The 24,118-nt window shown below is 45.0% G+C and overlaps 2 protein-coding genes across 4 annotated transcripts in view; one reads left to right on the top strand and one right to left on the bottom strand.

Annotated features, from left to right (window-relative positions):
* Nucleotides 1-8,916: 8,916 nt before the first annotated feature.
* Nucleotides 8,917-15,527, bottom strand: LOC144113761 (uncharacterized). The gene is made up of 2 exons (XM_077647068.1): nucleotides 14,992-15,527; nucleotides 8,917-10,835 (listed from the first exon to the last, which is right to left on the bottom strand). The coding sequence occupies exons 1-2, from the start codon at nucleotides 15,388-15,390 to the stop codon at nucleotides 9,057-9,059; spliced, it is 2,178 nt and encodes a 725-aa protein (XP_077503194.1). The 5' UTR covers nucleotides 15,391-15,527; the 3' UTR covers nucleotides 8,917-9,056.
* A 1,176-nt stretch (nucleotides 15,528-16,703) lies between these two features.
* LOC144113759 (uncharacterized) overlaps nucleotides 16,704-24,118 on the top strand; it is a 55,610-nt gene continuing 48,195 nt past the window's right edge. The window contains exons 1-2 of one of the 3 annotated variants that reach the window (XM_077647065.1): nucleotides 16,704-16,854; nucleotides 19,507-19,559. In XM_077647065.1, coding sequence (XP_077503191.1) covers nucleotides 19,515-19,559 — 45 coding nt within the window. In that variant the 5' untranslated portion in view covers nucleotides 16,704-16,854; nucleotides 19,507-19,514. Of the gene's footprint in view, nucleotides 16,855-19,506; nucleotides 19,560-21,846; nucleotides 22,000-24,118 lie in introns of those variants that run through there. The other 2 variants (XM_077647067.1, XM_077647066.1) reach the window with 2 other exon arrangements.

The raw sequence follows: 24,118 nt of genomic DNA, 5'->3' as shown, positions 1-24,118 counted from the left end.
CATTAATTCTGCTGCGCCTACGGGGGTGCCGGGGCTCACGCAAAGCAGCGAGGTAGCTTTTGAACTGCTTATAAAGAGCTAAATGAGCGAGGCAGGCTCTCGACGGTAATTTGCGGGCGCCCCCAAATTAGGCGTCGGTCGGAAAAATGCAGGGCCTTGAAGCGCGCCGAAAGTTCTTCGAACGACTCTCAAGATAGTCTGAAGAGCCTCATGAATTAGAAATTGAAGTAGAAATTGCAGCCACGCTTTTACAGTACTTTGGAATTCGGCTGAAATCGGTCCAAACAAGTGAGTTGCGGCAAAGGACAGCACGGAGTCGGTTTCCTGGTATTCACTGTCGCGAAAGTAGAACTACTCCATAACAAGGAAATATGTGATGTCCCCGTCGTCGACCATGGCCAACTCCATGGACGACGCAAGTCTCGTTATGCATGAAAGCGACCGCACACAAAAAACACACGCGAGAACTGCACCACTGAACACCTCCACGGCGAGCAGACAAGAGCTGCCAGCACGCGCTCGATTGAAAATTGTCGCACATAAGGTGCGACGCTGCTGACACGCTGCACCTGCACCACAGAACTGGTCCTGCACTGCGCTGGCACCAGGGACACTTTTTCAGGACTGGTGCCATTCGCACGGTTCGCACGACGTCACGACGCGCGGTGCTGATGCTAACGGAGGAAAAAAAAAAACTTTTCTTCGATGCTGTTGAAACGCATAGAATTTCTTACTCTATGCGTTGTATATTCAGAAACTCTTGCGATCACAGATCACACCGTACAGGATCAGGCCATAGTCCGCTGATTACGACACTTATCATTCCCATCGTAACGGCCGTAGCACCCCAGCCGTAGAAAGAAGGGCTTGGCGGGCTTGTTATAGTAGCTCTATACGTAGCTCTATACGTAGCAAAAGCCACAGGTGATTTCTGCTCTTTCTCCGATCAAACCAAGGCGGATTTGATAAACCGCATTCCATCTGAACCCCGCTCGTAAAAACTAGTTAACTGTTCTTCAAGCGTGTCGGTGACTTCTAGCTCAAAAACCAAAACTCACTGTGGTGCTACGTACCTTGTGTATGCTCTACGCGCTGCAGCTTATGTCGTGCATTTGCTCACGACGAACGGAAAATACGGGTTTGCCCGGTTTCTCCTGATGTTCCACAAACGTTCAACTATCGTGCTCTTGGTTAAAGAAGTTCCGTTTCTTTTCTTGCATTGCTTTGCCCAAGTCAAGCCACGGTGAAAAAAAGAATCTGATTTTTTTTTTCCAGATGCAAGCGTGATAAGAGATTTAAAATGCATACAGACTTGTCTCCTCACCTGCATTCAGAAGAATGTAACAGCATCATCGCACTACTGAAGAAGTGCCACGAAGAGGTAACATTTCGTTTCTGCCTTAACGTGCGCGTTGACATGTTCATTCATTTTCAGAACAAATGGGCGAAGTTCGCGGGAGCTTGCAATGACATCGACGTTGCAATGAGGAAGTGCTTAAAAAGAGAGGTAATTTTGAAACGATCTTTTTTTTTTTTTTAGAAGTGAAGCGCATGACAATTTTCTGTTAATTGGTGTATGAAGTGAACTAATATTTTGTTTCCAGCGACTGGAAAAACGTGCGAAGAACTACGAGAAGTCTCGTTGGAAGCGCACGCGAGAAGCATAGCCATCAAGGATAGGTTTCTGCCAATGCAAGGCAATAAAGTGCCGCCACGAACGCCCAAAAATGCGCCGTTTTCTGTACGTAGTGGCACTGCCTTGCGTCCTTCATGCCTGGAATCATCAGGAATTTCACATGCACAGTGAATTTAAAATTACTCCTCTTGCAGCACAAGACCACACATTTGTGGCTTCTTAATTTTCCACATTTCCACAGCATCAGTATGAATGAAATGCTGCACTGGAGCACTGCTGTAACTTGCAGAATGTGTTATTAGACATATCTTGCAGAGAACATGTAAAGCAGCCAATTTCCCTGTCACAGCCTTTGAAAGCCAAACTTGAAACATTACATTGACAATGGTGCAGAGATAATGCATTTGATATGACAGTCCTTATACTGTTTTGACCGTTTGATTTCAAGCCAACAATATAGAAAGACACCAAAACACTAATAAAGCATAAATGATCTTTTAAAGTTTACTACAAGCATTTTAGGATTCAGAAAATAAACCATTCAAGTGAGTTCACTAACAGATGAATGTTAACAGCTCATCCAGCCATGAAAGGTGGTTATTAGTGGCTGCAATGCTGAGAAGGCGTTGAATACAGATCACAGCATGACCCGCAATGGTGGCTCAGTAGTTGTGGCATTCATCTGCTGAGCTCAAAAACACTGCATTTAATTCAAGCCATGGCGGCTGAATTTCGATAGAGGCGAAACGCAAACCTGACCATGTGCTGTGCATTGCTGATGCACATAAAAAAAAAAAAACCCAGATAGTCTCAATTAATCCGGAGGCCTCCATTATGGTGTCTCTCAGGTCATGTGCAGCTAGCTTCAGGGCATTAAACCCAACATATCACAGCATGTGTGGGAGTTGCAATGAGAAATTAGAATGCTGATGAGAAATTTTACCATTATCAGTGACAAGTTCCATACAGCACCTGGCATATTGCGATGTGGTCCGTGACATTTTTTTTAAAACGAGAAAAATGTGGCTCTGAGCCATGCACAGCAATGCACTCCATTGCCATATATCTCCCACTGTTTATTTAACCATTGTTGTTAGTACCATCGTTTTTTTTGTTTTTGACATCTATGTAAGCTATGCAAATTACTGGTTTGCACTGCACTTTTCCCACACTCTTCTGGTAAAATAATCACATCACATTGTTACAGCTGCTACTATTTGGTTCTTGCAGAGTCCAAATAGATTCATAAAAGAAAATATTTTTCATTTGACAGTGTTGGACACTACAATGCATTTTAAAGTCCTGTATACTCAGCCATATATAGGTGTTCCGTTTCAAGAACATGTGCATTTGGGGCTAAGTTTTGTGGCATGCACACTAATAGTAAAAATCATTGAAGCATTTTCCCACCATCCAGAGAGCTGGTATTTGTTCAAGTGAATAGAGCATGCATGTCCCCTCATGCTTCCAGCCTTTGCAGTGAATCGGTCTGCCTGACTATGGAGTTTTTTTTTTTTTTCATATGTGCCGGCATCCCGCAAAATTTTGTTTATGAATTTCCATGTTTGTGAAAAGTTGAGCCAAGGAGGTTTTGTTTCTAAGTCATGTAGCGGAGCTCTTGCAGCATCCGTGGAAGTCCTAACTTTTGGAACGGCGAGGACCAGAGGTTCTCTTAAGTTCAAAAGGTCTGGAACCCTGGAGATCCAACACAACCCACATGGCGTGGCTCAGAAGGAAAACCCTGCAGGCTCTAAGGCAGGGTGTACAGTCTATACCAAAAGTAACCAGGCTGCATGGTTTGCTTCTTAGTCGTATAGTAGAGCATTTATGCCACCCCTCAAGCTATAAATCTCTGTATGGTAAGGAGAATTCTTGTCCTCACCCTCCAAAACCTTTTTATCTTAAGGAAAGCCGTGAGGGCTCTACTATACAAGCAAGCAGCAGACCATGCGGCCTGGTTACCTTTGGCAAAGACTGCACATGCACGCTTGCATACGTATGTGTGCGCACGCTTGCAAAGCTTGTGGTGTGGTCTGGATGTACACCTATTTGGTGGTGAAGGTACACACATATGGGTTCATTATGATTTCATTGCTCCGAGTATGCGGGAATTTAAGAAATTTAGAATCGAAGTTTTTTGGAGAAAGAAGGCAGTTTATTAGACGCAACCTGCACAAAGGTGAGACTTTGGAAAATATAAATGCAACACTGCCACAAGTGAAGCACTGATCACAGAAAATATGCAGAGGCATGCTTCAACAGTAGCAATGAAAAAAATTGCAGAGCACTGCTCCTATCTTTCCTCAGTCCACCTATTGTAAACCAAGGCATGCAACAATTTGATGAGTCAGTGTACAAATATTCGCACTGCAGGGCTGCCACAGGAGCCAATAAATGGTGCATGATGACATAAGCTTTGTGAAGGAAGGACGAACAAGCTTGCTGAACATATGCTTGTTACACCAACAAGCCCAATCTATAATTTTAGACAAAAGCTTCCACTCTGCAGTCTGTTTATACCCAGAATTGATTATTCATTTTCCGTTCTCTCAAAGGCAGAGCACCACAGCTTCCAGTTAAGCAACGCTGCCTAGTGGCATATAGGAGAAATTTAATCAGAATGGATAAGAACATAATTGAAAATCCTTGTTCCCATCAGTTCTCTGGTGCAATGGACTAGTGCTGCATTTTAATGTGATAGCATTACAGTTCGCTGTCCGGAGCAAAGTCTGCTGCCCGATGTCACAAAATTCGCTGGTTGGTCGAGAGAGGCCATGTGACTTCGTGACATCACCATAACCTCTCCGATATGCCACCCTGATTGGTCAAGAGAGGTCACGTGACCTACTGACACCATCACAACCAGCCCAGCGTGGCAGGTGGCTACCTGGCCACCAGTTTCTGAGTTGCCTGCAGGTGACAAATAAATTATTGGTTGGTGATTTCAAACCAAAACGCAAGAGTTTGCACTAAGTTTCCCCAACTGCTGCAAGACGGAGGTAGTCTCCAATTGCCCATCCCAAATAGCGCCATCGTGACAAGTTGTAACACCTGCACAGACTTGGCCTTCCATAAAAATAAGATTGTGGAAGTAAAATATATGACTTGTCATTTCACTGACCATAAAGCCATGCTCATCGCACTCCAAGAAGCAACGTTACCCAAAGAGACTCGCAACAGATGGAATTTCAACACTGGTCGTGGATGAAGGTACGGTAGAAAACTGCCCGAAAGGAATAGATATGGATGAAATACATGCTTGAGTTCAACAAAGCGTGTAAAAAAAAAATTCAGAAAAAAATGTGCGCAAATGTCGGCATCACAGTATAATGGATACATACTACTGCAGCTAGCAGTCCTATTATGGTGATTAACAGACCGACAGTTGCTAAGAAACATGCAAACAACACAGAAGTTGCAACACAAGCTGCGACAAATTGAAATCTAATGCTATCGCATTGTATGCTTTTAAGGTGACTTAAGTGTCCGCATAGTTATTGTGCAAGACAGCAGTTTGAATTCCCTTGCTGAAAATACTTGTATTTTTTTTTACATCAAGAATTAACAGTGCACAAATTATATTAGATCTTGTATGAGTTTGTGTTACCTTTTAGGTTAGATATTGAGATACTTTTCAACCAAAATTTCTTTTAAAGCTACGAGAAGTTTATGGCAAAACCAGAAGTTGGGGCTCTGTGCCCTTGAGAAAATGGAATTATGCATCCAAATACCAGTCACATTCTGGCCTTGCAGAATATACACATTAATCTGCACATAGTTTACAGTCACTAGTTTTAAATAAACAATAAAGTTGTGCAGAAAAGCTGAGTGGGAAAGGATGGCATGCTAGGAACAGTGCAACAGTGGTGAGCAAACAAGAAGTCATGCTCATCAAGCAGACTTTGAAAAGTTTTTAATTCACTGTTGTGCTGTAATCACTCCCCTTTGTAATGCCTAATGGCCCTGAGGGTATTAATGAATGAAATTAAACACAGACCAACTCACCCAAATTTTCAAAGCTTTCACAATGAGTACCGTTAGTGCATTAAAATTGCCTGAAACTTTGTTTAGTCATAGTAGAACAATAGATATCTGCATTATGAGAAACTGGAAAAAAAATTGGCTGTGGCTCAACTCAGCTGAGCTAGGTTTTATGGAGCGAATGCTCGATTAAGCTTGGTTAGACATGGCTCAACTTCGGTGCAGCAGCGGTACCGCATAGGCGGCGGGTGCTTTTTATTCAGCAAGAGCAAATCGCATGGTTAGTCACGTGACACAGCTGGCAAGAGCGAGCGGTCGGAGCAGCGGAACGAGCACTAACAGCTGTGGTAAGTCACGTGGCAAGACGTCGTAGCCGCACCTGTGGCGAGCCTCCAGTTAGAGGTGAAATCCAAGCATCATTTGACCTTCAGCTTTGCATGTGAGAAGTGGAGCTTTTTGCTCCAAGAATATGTTTCATACACCAGCAAAACATTACCCATCTTTTTCTGCTCCTTTGTTCCAAATTGATTATAAAGTACCATAAACACCAATTTTAGTTGCATGTTTTCTTTCAAATGATGTGGTAGCCATTAAAATACGTGGTTCACCATGCCGTATTCAACTATGACCACTAAATAATTTATAATTCAATTTCTTCCTTATGCTTTTTTCGATTTGGTCTTCATCAACCGATAGATAGCTGTGCCGTGTAGTTGATGTTCCTGTGAGCCAGAAAAAAAACAACTAAAATATAGTCCTTGTTTCGCAGTTTTAATTATTACAACACTTAAACCAGCCTGCTTCGAGAACTGGAATGGCAATAAACAACGCATCAGCAGTTATATTGCCGTTTTTTTCATGCCTTACGTGACCTAAATATCAACTACACATCACAGCCATCATTTGGCTGATGAATATGAAACCGAAACATAAAAAAATTCAATTATAAACTATTTAGCAATCGTAGGCAAATACCACGCAGTGGTCCATGTATGCTAACGTCCAACGCATCATTTGAAATAAAAGTTGAAAGGAGGACGCCGACCAAAAGTAAAAAACAAACAAAAAAAACAAAAACAAAATGACGTTTCTGCTCCCGTACGGGAGCCTTGTTCAGCCTTGTTCACAATGAACAAGGCTCCCGTACGGGAGCCGAAACGTCATTTTGTTTTTGTTTGTTTGTTTTTTACTTTTGGTCGGCGTCCTCCTTTTAAGTTTTATTATGATCGTCCCTGACCAGACGAGTTTTCGTCCAACTCTCGACTGCATCATTTGAAAGAAGACAGCATGGAAGAAATAATTTGGTGTCTATAGTCCTTTAAATATTTGCAAGAATACAAACCCTCTTTCACTTGCAGGAAAATTAGGCTCATTTCTTTCACACAAAAAACAAACCTTCTGTTACTCACCAGTTTCACAAAGCCTGGGCCATCTTTTCAATGCTTTCAGAATGTCATGCACGTCCATATTGCGTACACAAGCCAGGATTTGTACACGGCTCGAGATTTATGTTTCCTTTATGCAATCCAATTCTATACAGGCCAATGATTTGTGGATAATGCAAAAGGGGTAGCGTCAGGGTCACACTATCTTCAGAGATGTAAAAAATCCAGGAATGTGGTGAACACTGGTGGGTTGTGAATGCATTTACATCATCTGCTTTCCAGATAAGTAAGCGTTTAGTCTATCTTGATGCACAACTGATGCTTACAGAAGATTATGAAGAACTCAAACAAGTGGTACACATATCTCCTTCAGGCTCTGTGACCACATATGTGGACGCGACTTAAGCCTCCTCATATTTTCGTATGCAAGGGGAATTTCCACCTTTAAATACCGTGCTCTTACCATTTTGATCCTCCCTGTCAAGTTTGTGACGCCATCTCTTGCAGCTAGAGTGAAATGCATTTGTAAAAATAAAAAATATGTGCGTCACGTCGTTCTTTGGCGGGAAGAGTAAATAGATTTCTTTTTTGCATTCTACCTTTACAGATCATCGTGAATGATGCAATTTATGGCTCGGAATATGTCGATAGGTTAATGCAGTAACAGCACGCCAGTTTTCACCATCACAGACGAAACAAAAGTGCTGTGGTGGACATTCAGAGTGGCGTGTCCACAAACGTGGACATGGTGCCTTAATGCTGAAGATATCAAAGTGGCGTTTTCTCGCCATAACACGCCGTTTTTTTGTGCACATACGGTAGGAAATGGGCTTACTGCTTACGGGCGTTGAAAACTATGCTTGTACAAAGAGAACGTTGGACGACTCCAGCGCTGAAGCATTTTTCATGAAAATAGCCGATGTAGAAGCACCTCCAAAGTGCAACCAACCGAGCAGTGAAGACCCGCAGATGGCCGCAAAGAACCGCCAATTAGCTGAGCCGCTGCCGACAAACACAGTGCGTTATGACCAGTGCTTAAAGTCAAGGAGGTCTAGGAGGGTCTTTGACCCCCACCAATGTTCAAAAAGGGATCTGAGACTACCTGTGCTAGATTGTGGAATGCATGAATCCGGAGGAAGCAACTATTTTCAGTGGCGGTGAGAACATTTTTTTTCTCTATCGTTTTGAAAATTTCGCTGCAGTTTTTAGCAAGAATCAATACATTTTCTATGAAACCCGATACGGAGAAAAATACAAAGTGCCAGCACTACACAAGGGGGGATGAAAAAGGGGAACCCGTGCCCTCACACAATGGTCTGTTCAGAGCTGGCCACTCAGCTCCAAGGCTACAGAACAACCAGCACATTGGTAGAGCGAGGGGGCAGATTGTTTCAGGTCTCCAACAAACTGAGCAAACAACCTTGAAAATGATCTCATTTTTTGCAAGAACCATGTGTGAAGCAGGCCACAAGATTCTCTCTCTCTCTCTCCCTTTCCACCTGTGCTCAGATCGCTCAAGACCCCTTCAGTGCAGCCAGACTTGAAACATTACTTATGATCAAAGCAATCATTGGCCCCAGCTTCTGAACACGTTAACTGCACGACGGTGCCGACATGAAGGCTGCACATCTAAAAGCCACGTTCGGTGCTCAGAATACTGAATTTTCCTCTGCCTGTCGTCTCAGAATGACTGCATTTATCTGTTTTATAAGTCATGAAGTACAGAATAATTCCCTGAAGCGTATATTTTCACAGCTAAATATTTATTCATGTCTAACGATCAGTTAGAAAAGGCCAGCAAATGTAGCAGTGTTTACGTTCATGTATAAGGCTTAAGGCGCTATGTCCACAAATGTGGATGCGAATAAAATATGCTTAAATATGAAAATTTTTGCATAATTTTTTTTACATCACTTCTGCTTAGTCTACTGATCGTCATTTATGCAAAATATTTTTCTTCTTCCTTTCAGCAGATATAATTGGCGCCTGCAGGGGACGTTATCTGTGGTATTCAGTGTGGTGAATGTCCCTTGGTCACTCAGTTTAGCATCGAGCTAGTCGCTTAACTCAGAGTCCAGGCTACTGGGCAATAATATACCGCTACTTGATTCTGCGAGTACTTCGTTGTCAGCACATGTTAAGCCATCCAAGACAGCCAAAGCCTGTGATGTCGCACCTGAATATTCTAGGTCTGGCTCACTTAAGCCTGAAATAATGGTCAAGAAAACCGCCGGTTCTGGCAAAGTGGTGCAAGAGTCTGTCATTGGCTTGTCAGTAGATGGCGGATCAGTGATTTCATCACAACACTTTGGTAGCAGAGTCTCTTGGTTTTCTACACCAGCAGTAACTGTTAAACTGTCGCTGTTATTTGTTAGATCCTTTTGGTGTTTGTCTGAGACATGGTTTTTGTAAGCCTTATATTCATTGCAGGCAAAGTTGCACTGGCTACAAGGGTACATTTGCTTGCCACTGTGTTTCTTTGTGTTGAGGATATGCTTGCGCAGATTTTCTTGATTGTTGCAACGATACTTGCAGTAAGGACAGCTGTAAGGCTTCAGGCCAAGGTGAATGCGGCTGTGCCTGTGCATTTGGCTTCTGCGTGAAGCCTTAAAGTTGCACTGTGGGCATTGGAAAGGCTGTTCGCCTGTGTGCAGCCTCTGATGATCTAACAACAAATGGCTCTTTGTAGTCTTGTAACTGCAGCTGTCACAAATAAAATAGGGTTGTGGCTTTGGAAGAGACTGAGTTCTGCAGGCTGATATTTTGGCTTCAGAGAATGCCTTCTGGTTTGACACGTTGTGGCTCTTTTGCTGAACGCCTTGTTGCTGCAGAAGGGAGTTGGCTACTGGGGAAGGACAAGGCTGCAAGTCAACAGTAGGACGATGAACAGATAGCTCATGACGACGTAGCATGCTTCGACGCACAGCCCGGAAGTTACACTGGTTGCAATGAAACTTTCGCAAGCCTGAATGATGTTTAAGGTGAATGTTAAGGGTACTGCGATGGGAAAAGTGCTGGTCACATATGCTGCACACAAATGGTTTCTCACCAGTGTGCCTATGCATGTGCAATTTCATGTAGGACTTACTGAACAGCTTTTTGCAGTGTGGGCAAGGCAGCTTTGGCACACTTGTATGCTTCCTCTGCATACTTGCATCTTTTGTCAATAGTCTTGGCCCATCGGAAGGAATATTTGTGAGGGCCGTTTCAGACAGCTCTGTGCTGTAGAGAAATTTCCCATTTGCTTGTCCGGCAACGGTGAAATGACACTGGTGAAGCCTGAACTCATTAACAGTTAGAAACTGGGCGTTACAGGTGACACAACACAACTCTGCACCTTGTCCTTGCACTGGCACAGTGTTCTGGACACTACCATTGGCCTGGGGCTGAATCACGTCAGGACACTTTCCTGTTGGCAGTTTCTTTTCTTTGTTAAGGACCTCGTTGTCACTGCAAATGCAGTTGCTTGACGAATAAGAGGGCTGCACTGCGGCAGCAGGACTACTGCTTCTTTGCTGTTGCATGTCCTCTTGAATGGAAGAAGGGCGCTTGCAGCAACTCTCTGTTCCAACATCACTGGCATGGCAAAGACTGTTTGTACCTGCACATTTCTGGCCTTCCTCTTGTACTGCTGTTCCTGCTGCAACTAATGCCAGACGCCGTTTGCTGGACTTCACTTCAACAGTTGAAATACAGCCACTTCGCTTCAGGTGGTACCATGTCTCCTTGTGTCTTAAATATGAGAAGTTGTTAGAGTAGCGTCTGTTGCATGGAACACAAATAAATTCCTCCGAGCTGGCGGCAGGTTCCTTCACTGCTTGTAGTGGAACTTCCTGCATGGAGACATCCAAGACGCAAGTGTAAGTACACAGCCATATATGCCTGTCAACCGTACAAGTGTTTTATAGAGGTGATAACTACAGTTTCTGGAACGATGCTAAGTGCACTGTGAAGTGTGCCCACACCTGATGTTGCTATGTGGTGCAAAACGATGAAGCACAATCTAAGAACACGCACGTAAAGCAGGTGTCAGCTGTGTGCAACATTCTTGTGTTGGTGGCACCGTAATGTGCAGCCATGGACAAAAGTTCAGGAGATGCACATTTGCACACCGCAATTTAGTTCTGCTCTGCCTCGCTAGCTAGCCGGCTAGTGTTCGTTCCCGCAGATGGAGCATGCATGTCCTCTCATGCTTCTGTGCCTTGCATTCGCTTGCTTTCACTAAGAGAGCATCAATAAATTCCTTCCGCAAACATGTCGCGTCCCGTAAACTTTTGTCCATGAGTGAACTTTGAAGACGGCGCCATAGGGAACAAGGACACAGAATGAAAATTAAAATGACTGAACCAGCACCTTCTGTGTCTTTGTTCTTTGCGCTGTCTTAAAATACCCGCTGCTGTGGCTCAGTGGTTAGCATCCTCAGCTACTGAGCTTGAGTACCAAGGTTCAGTACCAGCCATGGCAGCCAACACAAAAGATGCCCATGTGATGAGCAATCTCAGCGCACGTTAAAAAACCCCAGGTGGTGTAAATTAATCCAGAGTCCTCCACTATGACGTCCCCACAGCCCACGTGACCTTGTGACGTTATCGCAACCTGCCCACTGGGTTATGAGCAACCTGCCCACTGTTCTCAAATTCAATGCAACTGCCTGCTTATCATGGTGCTCCGCATGAGCCTTACGGGAGCTCGGGAAGAGCAACCTAGGTCTCACAAGCCCCACTGGTGGCTGAGTTTGAAACGGCCACCTGCCGGGGCAGTGACACAATGCTTAACCCAGTCGAAAAAAAAAAAAAAGAAGCATTGGAAATTTCAGTTGGAACCAATTAGAGATTCCAACTGGTTCCAGTTGTGTTTTTAGCCACCCTGACAAATGGACCCAACTGGATCCAACTGGACCAACTAATTGGACTCCTTAGGCCCTAGGCAGTTATTGCATCCAGAAAAAATTCGCACAATATACTTCGCAATTAAGTTGCACAAAATGCACCATCTGAGAAATATTTACACACCTTAGCATATTATTAACGGGCAAAAGGAAAATTGATTTTTGAGGACTACAGGGAGACACTCTGCCTGGTTCCAATCAAAATTTTTACCACAGAATTGAAAATCACATGGATTTATGGAAATTAAGGCCAACAGACAGCGCTGCACCATTAGTGGTATGAGGACTCCTTGCGACCTATGAAGGTCAGGACATCATCGTTAGAAAGGTCGGATCGTTGTCAACACTACACGACCATCAGTAGACCAATCAAAAGGCACCATCACATTTGGAAATCTGAGGACCCCCAAAATTTTTGAAGTAGGCCCAACCCAGAAAATGAATTAAGGTGGATCAGTTGGTCACATTACTATATTTTTTACATTTTGGTCCTTGCTCTGAAGTCTCAGAGAAAACTTCAAATTTAAATCGAAGGGTAAAAACTACAAGTAATCTTGGAAATGTACACAGTGCCAAAAGGCTGTCAAATGTGCCATGTCACAGTATTGCTGACAATATGAAAATCCCATAGAAGGTACTGGAACATTCTAGAAGGTTATGACTTGTGCATCCCATATAAGGGCAATGGAACCCATTCCATTGTAACCCATTTGTAACATTTCACATACACTAGAAAAAAATGACATTAAGAACAAAGTATGAATGTGTGACCAAAACAAAAAAGTAACATCATTCTAACGTTTCGGTGCTGCATGGACTATTTGTAAACCACCACTGCAGTTTTACGAGATACTCTTGTGCTTTAAATGAATACTACGCAGTTTGCATGGTTACTCTTAGCTAATTACCTAATTATGCAAATTAAAAAAAAACAACTCTGGGTTGCACAACACCACGGCAAATAATATATGTGGTTGGTTTCATCCATTTGTGGTGTACTACTTTTTTTCAGCCATCAAGCTGCATGAAACTGCATGAAATGTCAGGGATCCATGCGAACTCTTATCAGCATAGCACGAAGATGTTGAGCGCGTGAGTTATGCATGATGCAGGTGCATGTGAGTAGTCATATAATTAGAATGGAGCAATTAAATGCCAGAATCCATGTCATCATACAAAAATCTTGGAGTGAACAGACGACTGAGGGTGGGTTGGGATGACATGCAAACTGGCAACAGCAACACGCCATTACTGCTGGAAGAAAAGTCACATAGAGAAAGCCTGCATTTCGAAAAATAAAGCATCCAAGAAAGGCTACCAGCGAAACAACTACTTGAGGACATCTCGGGAACCTCCATCAATGAGCAGCAAGTTTTAATGCTGCATGATTCTGTAGGAAGTGAGTTCCACAGATACTGCGGTAAAAATGACTGTGGTACAATAACTGCGGTAGTCACTGTAGATGGTAAACAAATGACTTTCGAAGTTGACTAAGGTGCTTCTTGCACAATGACCACCAGTGACTTGTTTAAATCCATTTAAACTGCAGATGAAGGCAAGTTGGCAAAGGACGACATGCATTTGCGTACCTGGTCTAGACAAGAACTACCAAGTTCTGGGGGCAGCAATAGTTACTGTCTGTTACAAAACCAAGATATGCAAGCTTCCAATGCTGGTGGTTAATGCTTCAGGATGCAGCTTACTGGGATTCAAATGGTTTCATCCACTAGGAATTAAGGTTAGCAGCACTCACCAGCCATCGGCAAAGCACAGGACCAACATTGTGGAACTCTTACGAGTACCAGGCTGTTTTTTTAAATGAGGAGATAAAAGCAATGGCTAAATTTTTTAAGGCCTGGCTTGTTCTGTTTGCACTCCAATCAGCAGTTGAAGCAGAGATTAATCGCCTGGAAAACCAGGGAATTTTGAAGCGCAAACACAACATATTCTGACTGGGCTACTCCACTGGTGGTTTATGAAGAAAAATGGAAGAAAATGGGTGAGGACTATCGCAGCACAGTGAATGCAGCAACAAAGAAAGCAGCTTACCAACTGCTCACAGCAGCGGGAGTGTTCAGTAGTCTGCAGTGTGGTACAGTGTTCAGCATACTCGACTTGGCACAAGCCTACCAGGAGCTATGAGCTACAGAATCTGCAGCAGCAGAGCTTCTAACAGTAACACAATCAAGGGACTGTATAAAGTGAAAAGACTTCTCTTTGGCGTTACAGCATCCCTCGCAATCTTTCAGCACTTCATGGAGACAACACTGAATGGACTACCTGGTGTTGATGGGCATCTCAATGATATCTTTGTCTGTAGTGCAACAGAGGTAGAACACTGAAACAGACTTACAATAAAATTGCAGCTACTTACGAAAGGAAACTTGCCCCCCAACAAGCCCAAGTGTCAGTTTGGTGTATCTGAAGTCCAATACCTCGGTCATAAGACTAATGCCAAAACAATATGTGCAACTGAGAGAAAAAAGCCACAAAAGTAGCAACGTTCTGTAAGCTGTTGCAGAATAAAAAAAGGTTGAGAGTGGAGGCACCAAAAAGCTTTTGTCAAGTTAAAACAGCTACTTTTGAAGCGTACAGTGATGGCACGCTATGATGAGACCAAACTGCTCCGGCTCTCATGCAATGCATCACCTTATGGTGTGGGCGCAATGCTCACACAAGAAGACAGTTTTGGCCAGGAAGCACCTATAGCTTTTGCATTGTGTACATTAGCTGCAGCAGAGCAAAATTTTGCTCAGCTTGACCATGTGGCATTTTCAGCAGACCCCTTCCAAAGGTCCATCGCAGGATCCAAAGTGAAATTAGTGGCAGACCATCAGCCACTTCTGGGCATCCTTGGACAACAAAACAGCAATAACCTGTGCCACAGACGCTCTCTCCCTGTCAAACTCGAAGGTGCTTGAAGCTTTTTGCATGACTATGGCTTGAATTATAACCACTATACACTACCCCTACAGGCAGCGCTCATGGCGTATTCCCGTTAGAAGTGCGGCTTAAGCACTGACGCTCAGAAGCCTTTCACCTTTGCGGTTGCCTGTACTGCTACGTCAGGAATCGAGTTTAACGATATGCTATTCGCTCACCCGGTGCTGAGCCACTGCCTTCCAGTCGAAGCGAGCAGGCGGTCCCCAGCCAGGTTTCCACTTGCCGCCCGTGTGCGATGTCGGTGGGTAGAGGTCATTGTCGCTGTCTTCGGCGTCTTCCAAGTCTTCATCAGCCTGGCCCACCTTGCTTGCTGAACAGCACCCATGCGATTCATTCGGAATGGCAGTCTGGATGCTTTGCAGCTCCAATGAAGAGAAGAAATCGTCCGCCCGCTGTGAGGACGGCTCATATTGGTGTTCGGCTGTCGGAGACACTACGGAAAGAAGAGCACTGTCATTTCGTACTATTTTGCAACAGTGCTGCAGTTGCTTTCGATGCGCGATGTAGGTCTTGACATCAAGGCATAAATGCGTGTCGTCTTCTTCGTTGTCAAACATTAGGCCGAAAGTAAGACCCCACCTAGCTCACCCAGAGCCAATAGTTAGCGTGATAGTATTCGTGATAGGCAGAAAAGAGCTTAGCATGGAGCTTGGCTATTCTTTCATCTTGCCGCCCCACCAATGGAATACCTCTTTCGCGGCGTCTCCACTAGATGGCCTCACGCGAACCAATTTTTCATTTTCTTCACCCGTTGTGATCTACTCAGGGTTCTACCCATCTACTACGAACCCTAGAAATGCAAATTATTTCTGAGGACAATACCAACAATACTTATACTACATACTCTTTCGCCGCCGCCACATTATCAGTGAGGCAACTGGAATGGGAGGCGCTAAGGGGAGGAGGTACGAAACATATAGTGGTAATATTCATCATTACTCCTGCGTTGCTGCTTGTACCCTTTCCTTTTTTTTTTCTTTCTCATTCTTCTCATGCTTGGCACTTGTAAGGTACAAAAATGGGCTGCTGCTGCTGCTGCTGTGCCGTGCCGTGGGTGCTCAAACATATGACATAACCTTGGTCATATGCCGGAAGGTTTGCTTTTGGCACATGCGGCACCCTAGAGCTCTAATAAAAGTGCGAAGGGGCGAGGATAGGAGTCTTTCCTTCCGGAGAGCTAGGCTATGCTGGAAAAAAGGAAAAAAAGAAGCTCCCTCTGGCCAAGGCTGCTTTGTGCAGGGTGATCTCGCATTGGTCGATGTGTTCCCTCCTTGCCTTCGCCGATAATAACTATAAATGCGAGCAAAGCAAGAACTACAGTTGAAAAAAAAAAAAACTGACGGTCACAACCATGGTAACAACTGTACGCGCCCATCGTATTCGCGTACAACGAGCTAGAGTGAACTCAAAAGCACGGACAAGTCGCCTAAGCTCGGCATGCACAAAGCGTTTTATGGCCGGCGTGGCGATGCATGCGGTCGTAATGATTTTGCAAAAATTATTTACACTCCTCTTGTTGCGGTGGAAAAAGCATAAAAATTGTACAAAAGATTCACTTCTGACCATGTGACCAATTTCTTAATGGTTTTGACGATTACACCATGCGTGTGGTGTGGCAATTTTAAACTGTTCTTATGTTTACTATACTAAATTTTAATTATACATGAAGTTGAAACAATGTTTTGAATAGTTAACTTCTTACGTGAGATAAAAGCCGCGAGAAATGTTTACTGTTCAGAAAAAAAAAAAACACTGATCTTCAATAGGGGGCCTAGTGGAGATCAGTGGGAAAACCACTGAACAGCATCATCATCAATGTTTTATATGAACGTTGCTTTATTTAAACGGAGTACGTCGATATAGCTACCGCCTCGTTTGAGCAGCTATTCGAACAGTTCGAACGTGCCATTTCGAACGCCGTGCTTTCGCACATAGTTAACGGGTAATAATACCTCGAGGTCGCATTCCGCCGTCGTGAAACGAGCCTTCATCTTGCAGACGAAGACTGACAAAACATCTAAGTAAGTTGTACGCCTGATGTGTTTCGACGAACCGATTCATTCGAACCTAACACTGGAGAACCGTTTCCACTCGTGAGTGAAAGTCCGGCCGCGCTTACTGTTCTCGAAAAGAACTGCCGGAGCAGTGCGTCATGGTGACAGATGTATGTACTATCGGTATCTCTTTTTAGTTAGCTGAAATTATCCTCACTCGTGATATTGTGTGCGCTGTGAGTGGTAGTTAGGACGCGTATCGGCATTTCGAACGCCGTGCTTTCGCACCTAGTTAACGGGTAATAATACTTCGAGGTCGCATTCCGGCGTTGTGAAACGAGCCTTCACCTTTCAGACGAAGACTGCAAAGCATCTAAGTAAGTTGTACGCCTGATGTGTTTCGACGAACCGATTCATTCGAACTTAACACTGGAGAACCGTTTCCACTCGTGAGTGCAAGTCCGGCCGCGTTTACTGTTCTCGCAAAGAACTGCTGGAGCAGTGCGTCATGGTGACAGATATATGTACTATCGGTATCTCTTTTTAGTTAGCTGAAATTATCGTCACTCGTGATATTGTGTGCGCAGTGAGTGGCTACTCGACGTTTTCCGCCATCTCATGTGTTGGTGCGATAAACATATCTGTTCAAAATTCAATGATCGCTGCGGAAACCAATTGGCTTTAATGAGTGTGTTTGTTTTCCTTTGATGGCGTTTTGGAATACCCGTGTGCACGGTGCACATTTGAGCTAGCTGCAACAACTGACAGAGAAGGCGATATGCGCCCAGCCTCTCTTCTAGCTCCAGAGACACGTGAAGGGAACAAAGTCAGTACACACTTAAGATGCCTTTTTCTCGAGGGTGCAACTTCTAGTTGCATTTCAGCCGGCAAACTCTTCGTGGTGCATTGCAAGACAGATTTACTACTGAAACTTATCGCCACGTAGTCTGTTCTTTTACCTGTGTTCTCCCGAAGATCTAGAGCGTTGCCTCCCGCTGTTTGACGATCCTTGTCTAGAGTAATCTCGAAGCGCTGGACTAACGTTCGATGATGCTTAAAACTCTCGTGGCATATAAAGAGGTTCGTATGGAACGCTGACCAGTGGATCGCTTCTTGCTCTCTTCCCTTTTGTGTACAGAGCAAACGGTACAAATATAGTCTGTGAACGAGCGCTCGTTTTGAAAATATCCTTGCTGAGAAGATGATTCCACTCTGCGATTCCTCCACCATTTTGTTCCGACACAAAGGCACGCATACAGAGAATTGGTAGAAGCATTCCTTATTAACAAAGAAAAGGATAAAATGTGTAAGCCATGCTTTATCAGCCTGTTCGATAGTAAGTTGGTGCATGTTGATGATTGTGAAGTATTTTTAATGAGGTGCACACGTGCCTTTTAAACTTACCTGTACATGTGTCATATTTTTCATTGAAGTTTCGGTTGTGAGTGTAGTGCTATGTCTTGGCCTTCCACATGTGTTGCAGCTACAAAAAAGACAATGATTCTTATACTGGTGGCAAAAATAGCTTGCAGGTGAAACACACACACTCAACTTGCAAGTATCTTATAAGTTTACATTGAGAGTGCTGTTCAGTTCTTCCTTCGTCTTATTTATTTAAACATACTGTTGGCATCATATCTGGGGCCTTACACCAGTGCTCATCTTTATTTTCTGCCACTACACCTGATTTCAAGGTGGCATTATTTTATTATTTTTAACGCAACGCTTATAGGGGACAAGACAGGCACTACACCTACACTACACTTGAGGATGGTTTTCCAGGCCATTGCCTCATATGTTGTTGCTTATGGTATCTTCGACTGGTCGCTTTAGAGCGCTCCGAGAGGCGACCACACATTCGGCTGGTCGAAACCAGCCGCTCTGACTACATTCGGCTGGTTCTTTCTGAGTGCTCGCCTCCAGTTCAGAGCGCTCTGACGCGCTCCGAGAAAAAAGTCGGAGCAGCTCCGAGATGAGTTCACGTAACAGAGCCACTTCCGCCATTTCACGAAAGCGGTGCCAGGCCTCGGCGTCCCCTACGCGTAGGCAGAAACAAGTGTAGGCTTTTGACGCAGTCATGCTTGCTGCGTTGTTTTGCGGGTGCCGCGCTGTGTGAGGCAAAATGTTCAAGAAACACCGGATAAGCATACGCTAGGAACGCGGTATATTTTGCTGTAGCATGACAACAGCGATTCCAGCAGCAGCTCAGATGTGGACGACAGTGCTATCCACAAGGTGATGTTCGAAAAATGGGCGTCCCGTGGGACGGAAAGCCGGGGTAGCGATCGGTACAGGTTAAGCGGCGACTGCGATGCAAACTGTGTGCGACCACGTGCAGCTAAAGGTAATCAAGGGACCTTACGTGCGGCTACTGTTGACATCAGCAACGGTGCCGTGTCGTGGTTCCGGAAGTTATATCCTCCTTCTGCCTCCTGCGCTTCCGCTCTAAAAACTCGCTGACCATTCGGCTTGACTAGTGTCGCTATGCACTCAGAGCAAGAGCGGCTCCCACTCTGCCAGATCCTAACCGGATTGCGGGAGCAACCAGTCGAAGACATCATTAGGTTGATGTCTTCTGTCCTGTGGATCAAACCGCTGTTTTCCGAAGAGTTGTGTCTACATGAAGCTTTGCGTAAAACTTCCTGGGAAACATTGCTCTGTTGCTCTTCTTTTCATTAGGTCTCAAAATGATTGATGACCCAAGTTCAGAGAAGAAAGAGAATCTGCCTCCGGTGAGTCACCAGAAAAAGAAATCAGTTTTGCTGTCGCTGAACTTATTACGGCATATACCAATGCTTCATGACAGTGTCCAGGCTCTCTCATGAAGTATTTGAACCATGCCTCACATCAAATGCTTACACTGTGTTATTATTCAGCATGCTTATGAAGTATACCTCAAGTATTTTTTCAGTGTTGGAACTCGGTTGAATGCGTACACTTAGTATTTTGTATTGCATTATAGTTCACTGCAACATGTAAGGCGATCACATCTGATCAATCCAGTCTTATTATAGAAGGGTTGCACGTGACATCACAGGGGCAATGATGGAATGTGGCGCATAGCTTCCACAGTGCAAGCTGGAGCAGGTGGTGATATGTGGATTAAAAAAATGCACATTTCTGCCACACTTCTGGTCACAGTGATGTCAGTGCAACCCATGTATAGTCTCATTCACTAACCTCTAAAAATATAGTACCAGTGCTCTTACTACTGATTGTTTTCACTCTGTTTCATTTAGCTATGAAAGCGGTCATTGTGTGCTTGAATAAAAGCCATACAGGTAGTTTGCCTTTTTATGTGGTTAAATATTTTGAATGTCACAATAGAACAGTTAATTTCCTCTCTATGGGTCAAATTTTTAGGGGAGTCTCCCAAGTGGAGTAAATTTGTAATAAGGGAGCAAAATCTACCCAAGTACAGTCATACGGCTACAATGGAAAGCTATACAGCTTCCACAGAAACTTTGTAGTTAAAGAAAAATTCTCCCTGGTCCGCGATTCGAACCCGGGACCACCGCTGCACCGGAGTAGTCGGAATATATCTGCCGATATGTTTCGTTTTATTCCTGCTCTTGAAGCAGGCTGGCTTAAGCTTTGTAGAGAATCAAAAGTACTTATCAATGATTATATTACGCTTTTTCTTATGCCTCATGTGACCTAAACACTCCTTATACGTCGTAGCTGTCATTCGATTCTTGAAACTGAAACAGCGTCAAGAAGAAATGCTAATGTGTAGCGCATCATTTAAAAGAAGAAAAGGTGCAAGCAAAAATTTGATTTCTACGGTCCTTTCAGGAACATAAGGTGCCAAAGTACTGCTACGAATTTATGCCTTCACCTGTGCATGTGTACTGGATGCAAACCAATGTGACTGAGGTGGGAGTAGTGGGCCATTTGGTGCATAGCTGAAATAAAACCATTGAAAAATGGATGCGGACACACACACTAAAATAGCCCCAGTGTTCCTAGCTCAGTCCCATGGTTAACAGTTCAAGTGACATTGCATGCCTTATCTCCGTTTTTTTTTTCCATGTTTTTCACAGGTTTTAGTTTATTTTTGATGTGGCTGTCGTGATTAACAAGCATTAAATATGCATAATTGTAAGAATTACAGTGTTCTCAAAACATTACTGATATAAGCTTGCATCAGCTTGCATGGTGTTTGATTTTTGCTTTCACAACCAACGGATAGTTGTAAGGCCCCTCATTGTTGCGTTAGTGTCTCCATATGCATCCCACTGCACTATTCATCATGTTTTCTTTTTACCCTGAGTTTGTTGTTTGCATTTCGTGAATCAATGAGGACATTGATTTCCTCAAGTTTCTTTCTTGTTTTGCCTCTTGTTACAAATCTGGGGCTAACTCTGTGCTGGATCCCAGATTGCTCTAGCTTGCATGAAATTTTCTTCTTTCACTGAAAGAGGCATGGGAACCAAAATTTTGATGTGCATGTTCTTGATTTCATATGGTATCAGCCTGCTTAAGTTGCAGTGCAGGATCCATGAACAAATGATAACAGCAGAATGTTTCAGTGTGGTATCCATTTCTCAAGTTGTTTTATGTACATTTGGCAGCTGTTTGATCTCACAAAACAGAGTGAGAACTCTCATAATGTGCATAAAACTAGTGAGCAGGGTGGTTGGTCATCATGCATGCGTGGTGACCTAAACAGCAGTGAGGAATTGTGCAGTAAGGTGAAATAGAGCCATCGTGAAGTGCTTTGAGCAGTCCGGCCAGACCGCGTCCTCCGCTCCTCGATCTGAAGATTTTTGCGGTCTGGCAGTCGCCTGTATGGAGAGGCCTGGCCTTTGTGTAGTTGCTCTGTGCGTGTAGGCGTGGCGCACCGCTGCTGTTGTCGGCCGTGCCCCGCAGGGCGGCCGTCGAGGCGAGCTGCTGGCCGTGCCCCCACTGAACTTGACTCGCGCGAGCTGGGCCTCCGCAAAGCGGAGGCCGCGGCTGGGTGGGACTGGGGGCGGCAGGTTTGCGACATGTGGCTGGCTCCGCGAATAGCGTCCGCTATATTTAGGGCTCTTGGGTCGGGGCATTGAGGTTTTCGAGCGGGCCTTGTCCAGCGAAGCGTACGGACGCGTGCGGCGGCCGAGTCGCGTCGTATCCAGCCGCCCTGCCATGGGCAACCAGCCTGGTGTGGCCAGGATGGACACATCGGCCCCGGTAAGCCTCCAGCTGCTTTGCGGTTTACGATAAGCTCCTCTGTGATATGTGATTCTCGCGTCAGTGCACTAGTCTATAATGCCCGCCTAAGTGCACCCGTGGGCGCAACTGTCAAGTACAACATGGCCCAGAAATGACACAGGCGCGGTGTCCGCAGCAGCCAACGGGCCGCCAATGGCAGTGACAAGTTCACGGACGGCCCCCCGCCCCTTTGTCGCGGGTTCCTTCGCTGGCCGCGTTACGCAGCTACGCAGAACCTCTGGGGCGTCGCGTGTTAGCTGGCTCGAGTGCAACTCCCACGAGCGCAAAAACTGTATAAAAAACGGCGCATCGCGCTTTGCAATGATTCCATGCTTTCTTCGCCATCGGTGCCCGCATAATTCCGTTTAGTCGCACTTTACAGCCATGTATTGGGTTTCCTCTAAGCCAGAGTGCGGACGGGGCGGGGATGGCGAAGCTATGAATTCGCTGCCATGAATCACGAACTAGCTCCGTAAGCCACGCTGGCAGATGTGACGCCGGAGGCGCTTGGTATTTCGTGTTGCGTCCATGTGTCACCCCATTATAGCGGGTAGCGCGAAAATCGGGTCTCGGAAAACGTAACGGTTGTCTCCAGAACGGTACGAGTGAGTGATGAACATAACACAAAAGCTTGAAGCTGCTTTCCATTTCTCCTGCTTATGTATCGCGTTTTCCGGAGCCCATCACCATGGCGTGCTCACAGCCCACTGTGTTGCATTGGCACATAAAGATTCCGCCAGCCAGCCCAAACTGCAGGCGTGCAGATGGCGAGTTAACGCCGACATGCGCTTCTACCCGCAGATGCAAATGCTCCGCAATATGTTTGAAGGCGTGAAGCAGGGTGACCAGCTCATGGCCGCGCTCATTGGTTTTATCTGTTAATTAGTAAGTGGTATTCCTTTTATATCGGAGAAGTGACAATTGTCGCGCTGTCCTAGCCCGCCACTCAATTGTATTTTGCGCCATTATTGCTCGTGCTCGGAAACTTTCATCCAGGGTGACTTCTGATGAATCGAGTTTACTATTCGTTTACTATTGTGCAGCACGCATAGAAGAAAAAAAAACGTATAGTTAGTTCTCACTTAAACTGATCATTCACACAGCAGTTATTTGCTTCTGGTTCGACTCGTGCGAAGGACACGATGCATTGGTCGACTAAATAAACCTCCCTTTTTCTCCGTTTTGATGGGCTTCGACCAGGTCGTTTCTCTGCTGCTGGCGAGTTTAGAGTTTATGGAAAAGAGTTGGGAGCTCTGTGGGAAATTTCGCGGCTGGTGCGAGCCATGTGCGATCGCACCTACGCCATTTTTCTCCGTGACCCTGGAAATGTGCGTGGGCCTTGTACGCACTGACCTAAGAAACACGCGGGCGCACAAATAGAACAAACGACCAACCCGCATTCACCACTTCTAACGAAGCTTCATTTTGGAAGCTGTACCTACAGTGCTTCCTTCAGTTATTTTTTAAAATATATTTTCGCCATGCGCACAGTACGGAGCTGGGCATTGAAAAGCTCATACATGGCTGCGGTGGCTGTGGTTGGGGCGCTCGTCTGCTGATCCGGAGTTCCCGGGTTTGAATCCGGCCGCGTTTCGATGGAGGCGAAACGCAAAAAAGGCGCCCCCGTGTGCTGTGCGATCAGGTGGTCGAAATTATTCCGGAACCCTCCACTACGGCATCTCTTTCTTCCCTTAGACCCTCCCTTATGGCGCGGTTCAGGTGTCCACCGAGATGCGTGAAATTATTCCGGAACCCTCCACTACGGCATCTCTTTCTTCCCTTAGACCCTCCCTTATGGCGCGGTTCAGGTGTCCACCGAGATACGTGAGGCAGTTACTGTGCGATTTCCTTTCCGCAAAAATACAATTCCAGTGCGCCTCGTAAATTACGCAAGGTGGTGCGTCATGCGCGCTGATTTGCTTTGATCCACTTCGGACGCCACTTGCGCGTGCATAATGCAGGCGAACTGCAGGGGAATCTTCCACTCTGTTACATGACACGGGTACCATTCATAAAATATATGCTTTTCTGTTCACACACATTCGTAACTTGTTTACTACTGTACTGAAGCTAGGCACGTAGCCAGTTTTTTTCTTTC

This window comes from Amblyomma americanum, chromosome 1, assembly GCF_052857255.1.
Source record: "Amblyomma americanum isolate KBUSLIRL-KWMA chromosome 1, ASM5285725v1, whole genome shotgun sequence".
Taxonomy (NCBI): Eukaryota; Metazoa; Arthropoda; class Arachnida; order Ixodida; family Ixodidae; genus Amblyomma; species Amblyomma americanum.
The sequence above is the reverse complement of the archived record's forward strand: the minus strand, read 5'-3'. Positions and strand labels throughout refer to the sequence as shown.

Bases quoted from the DNA above. Each gene is read 5' to 3' on its own strand.
- LOC144113761 (XM_077647068.1), bottom strand. From the start codon at position 15,390: ATGTTTGACAACGAAGAAGACGACACGCATTTATGCCTTGATGTCAAG. The intron at 10,836-14,991 runs GTGAGCGAATAG...GTCTCCATGCAG, and splicing joins AGGCAGTGGCTCAGCACCGG to GAAGTTCCACTACAAGCAGT.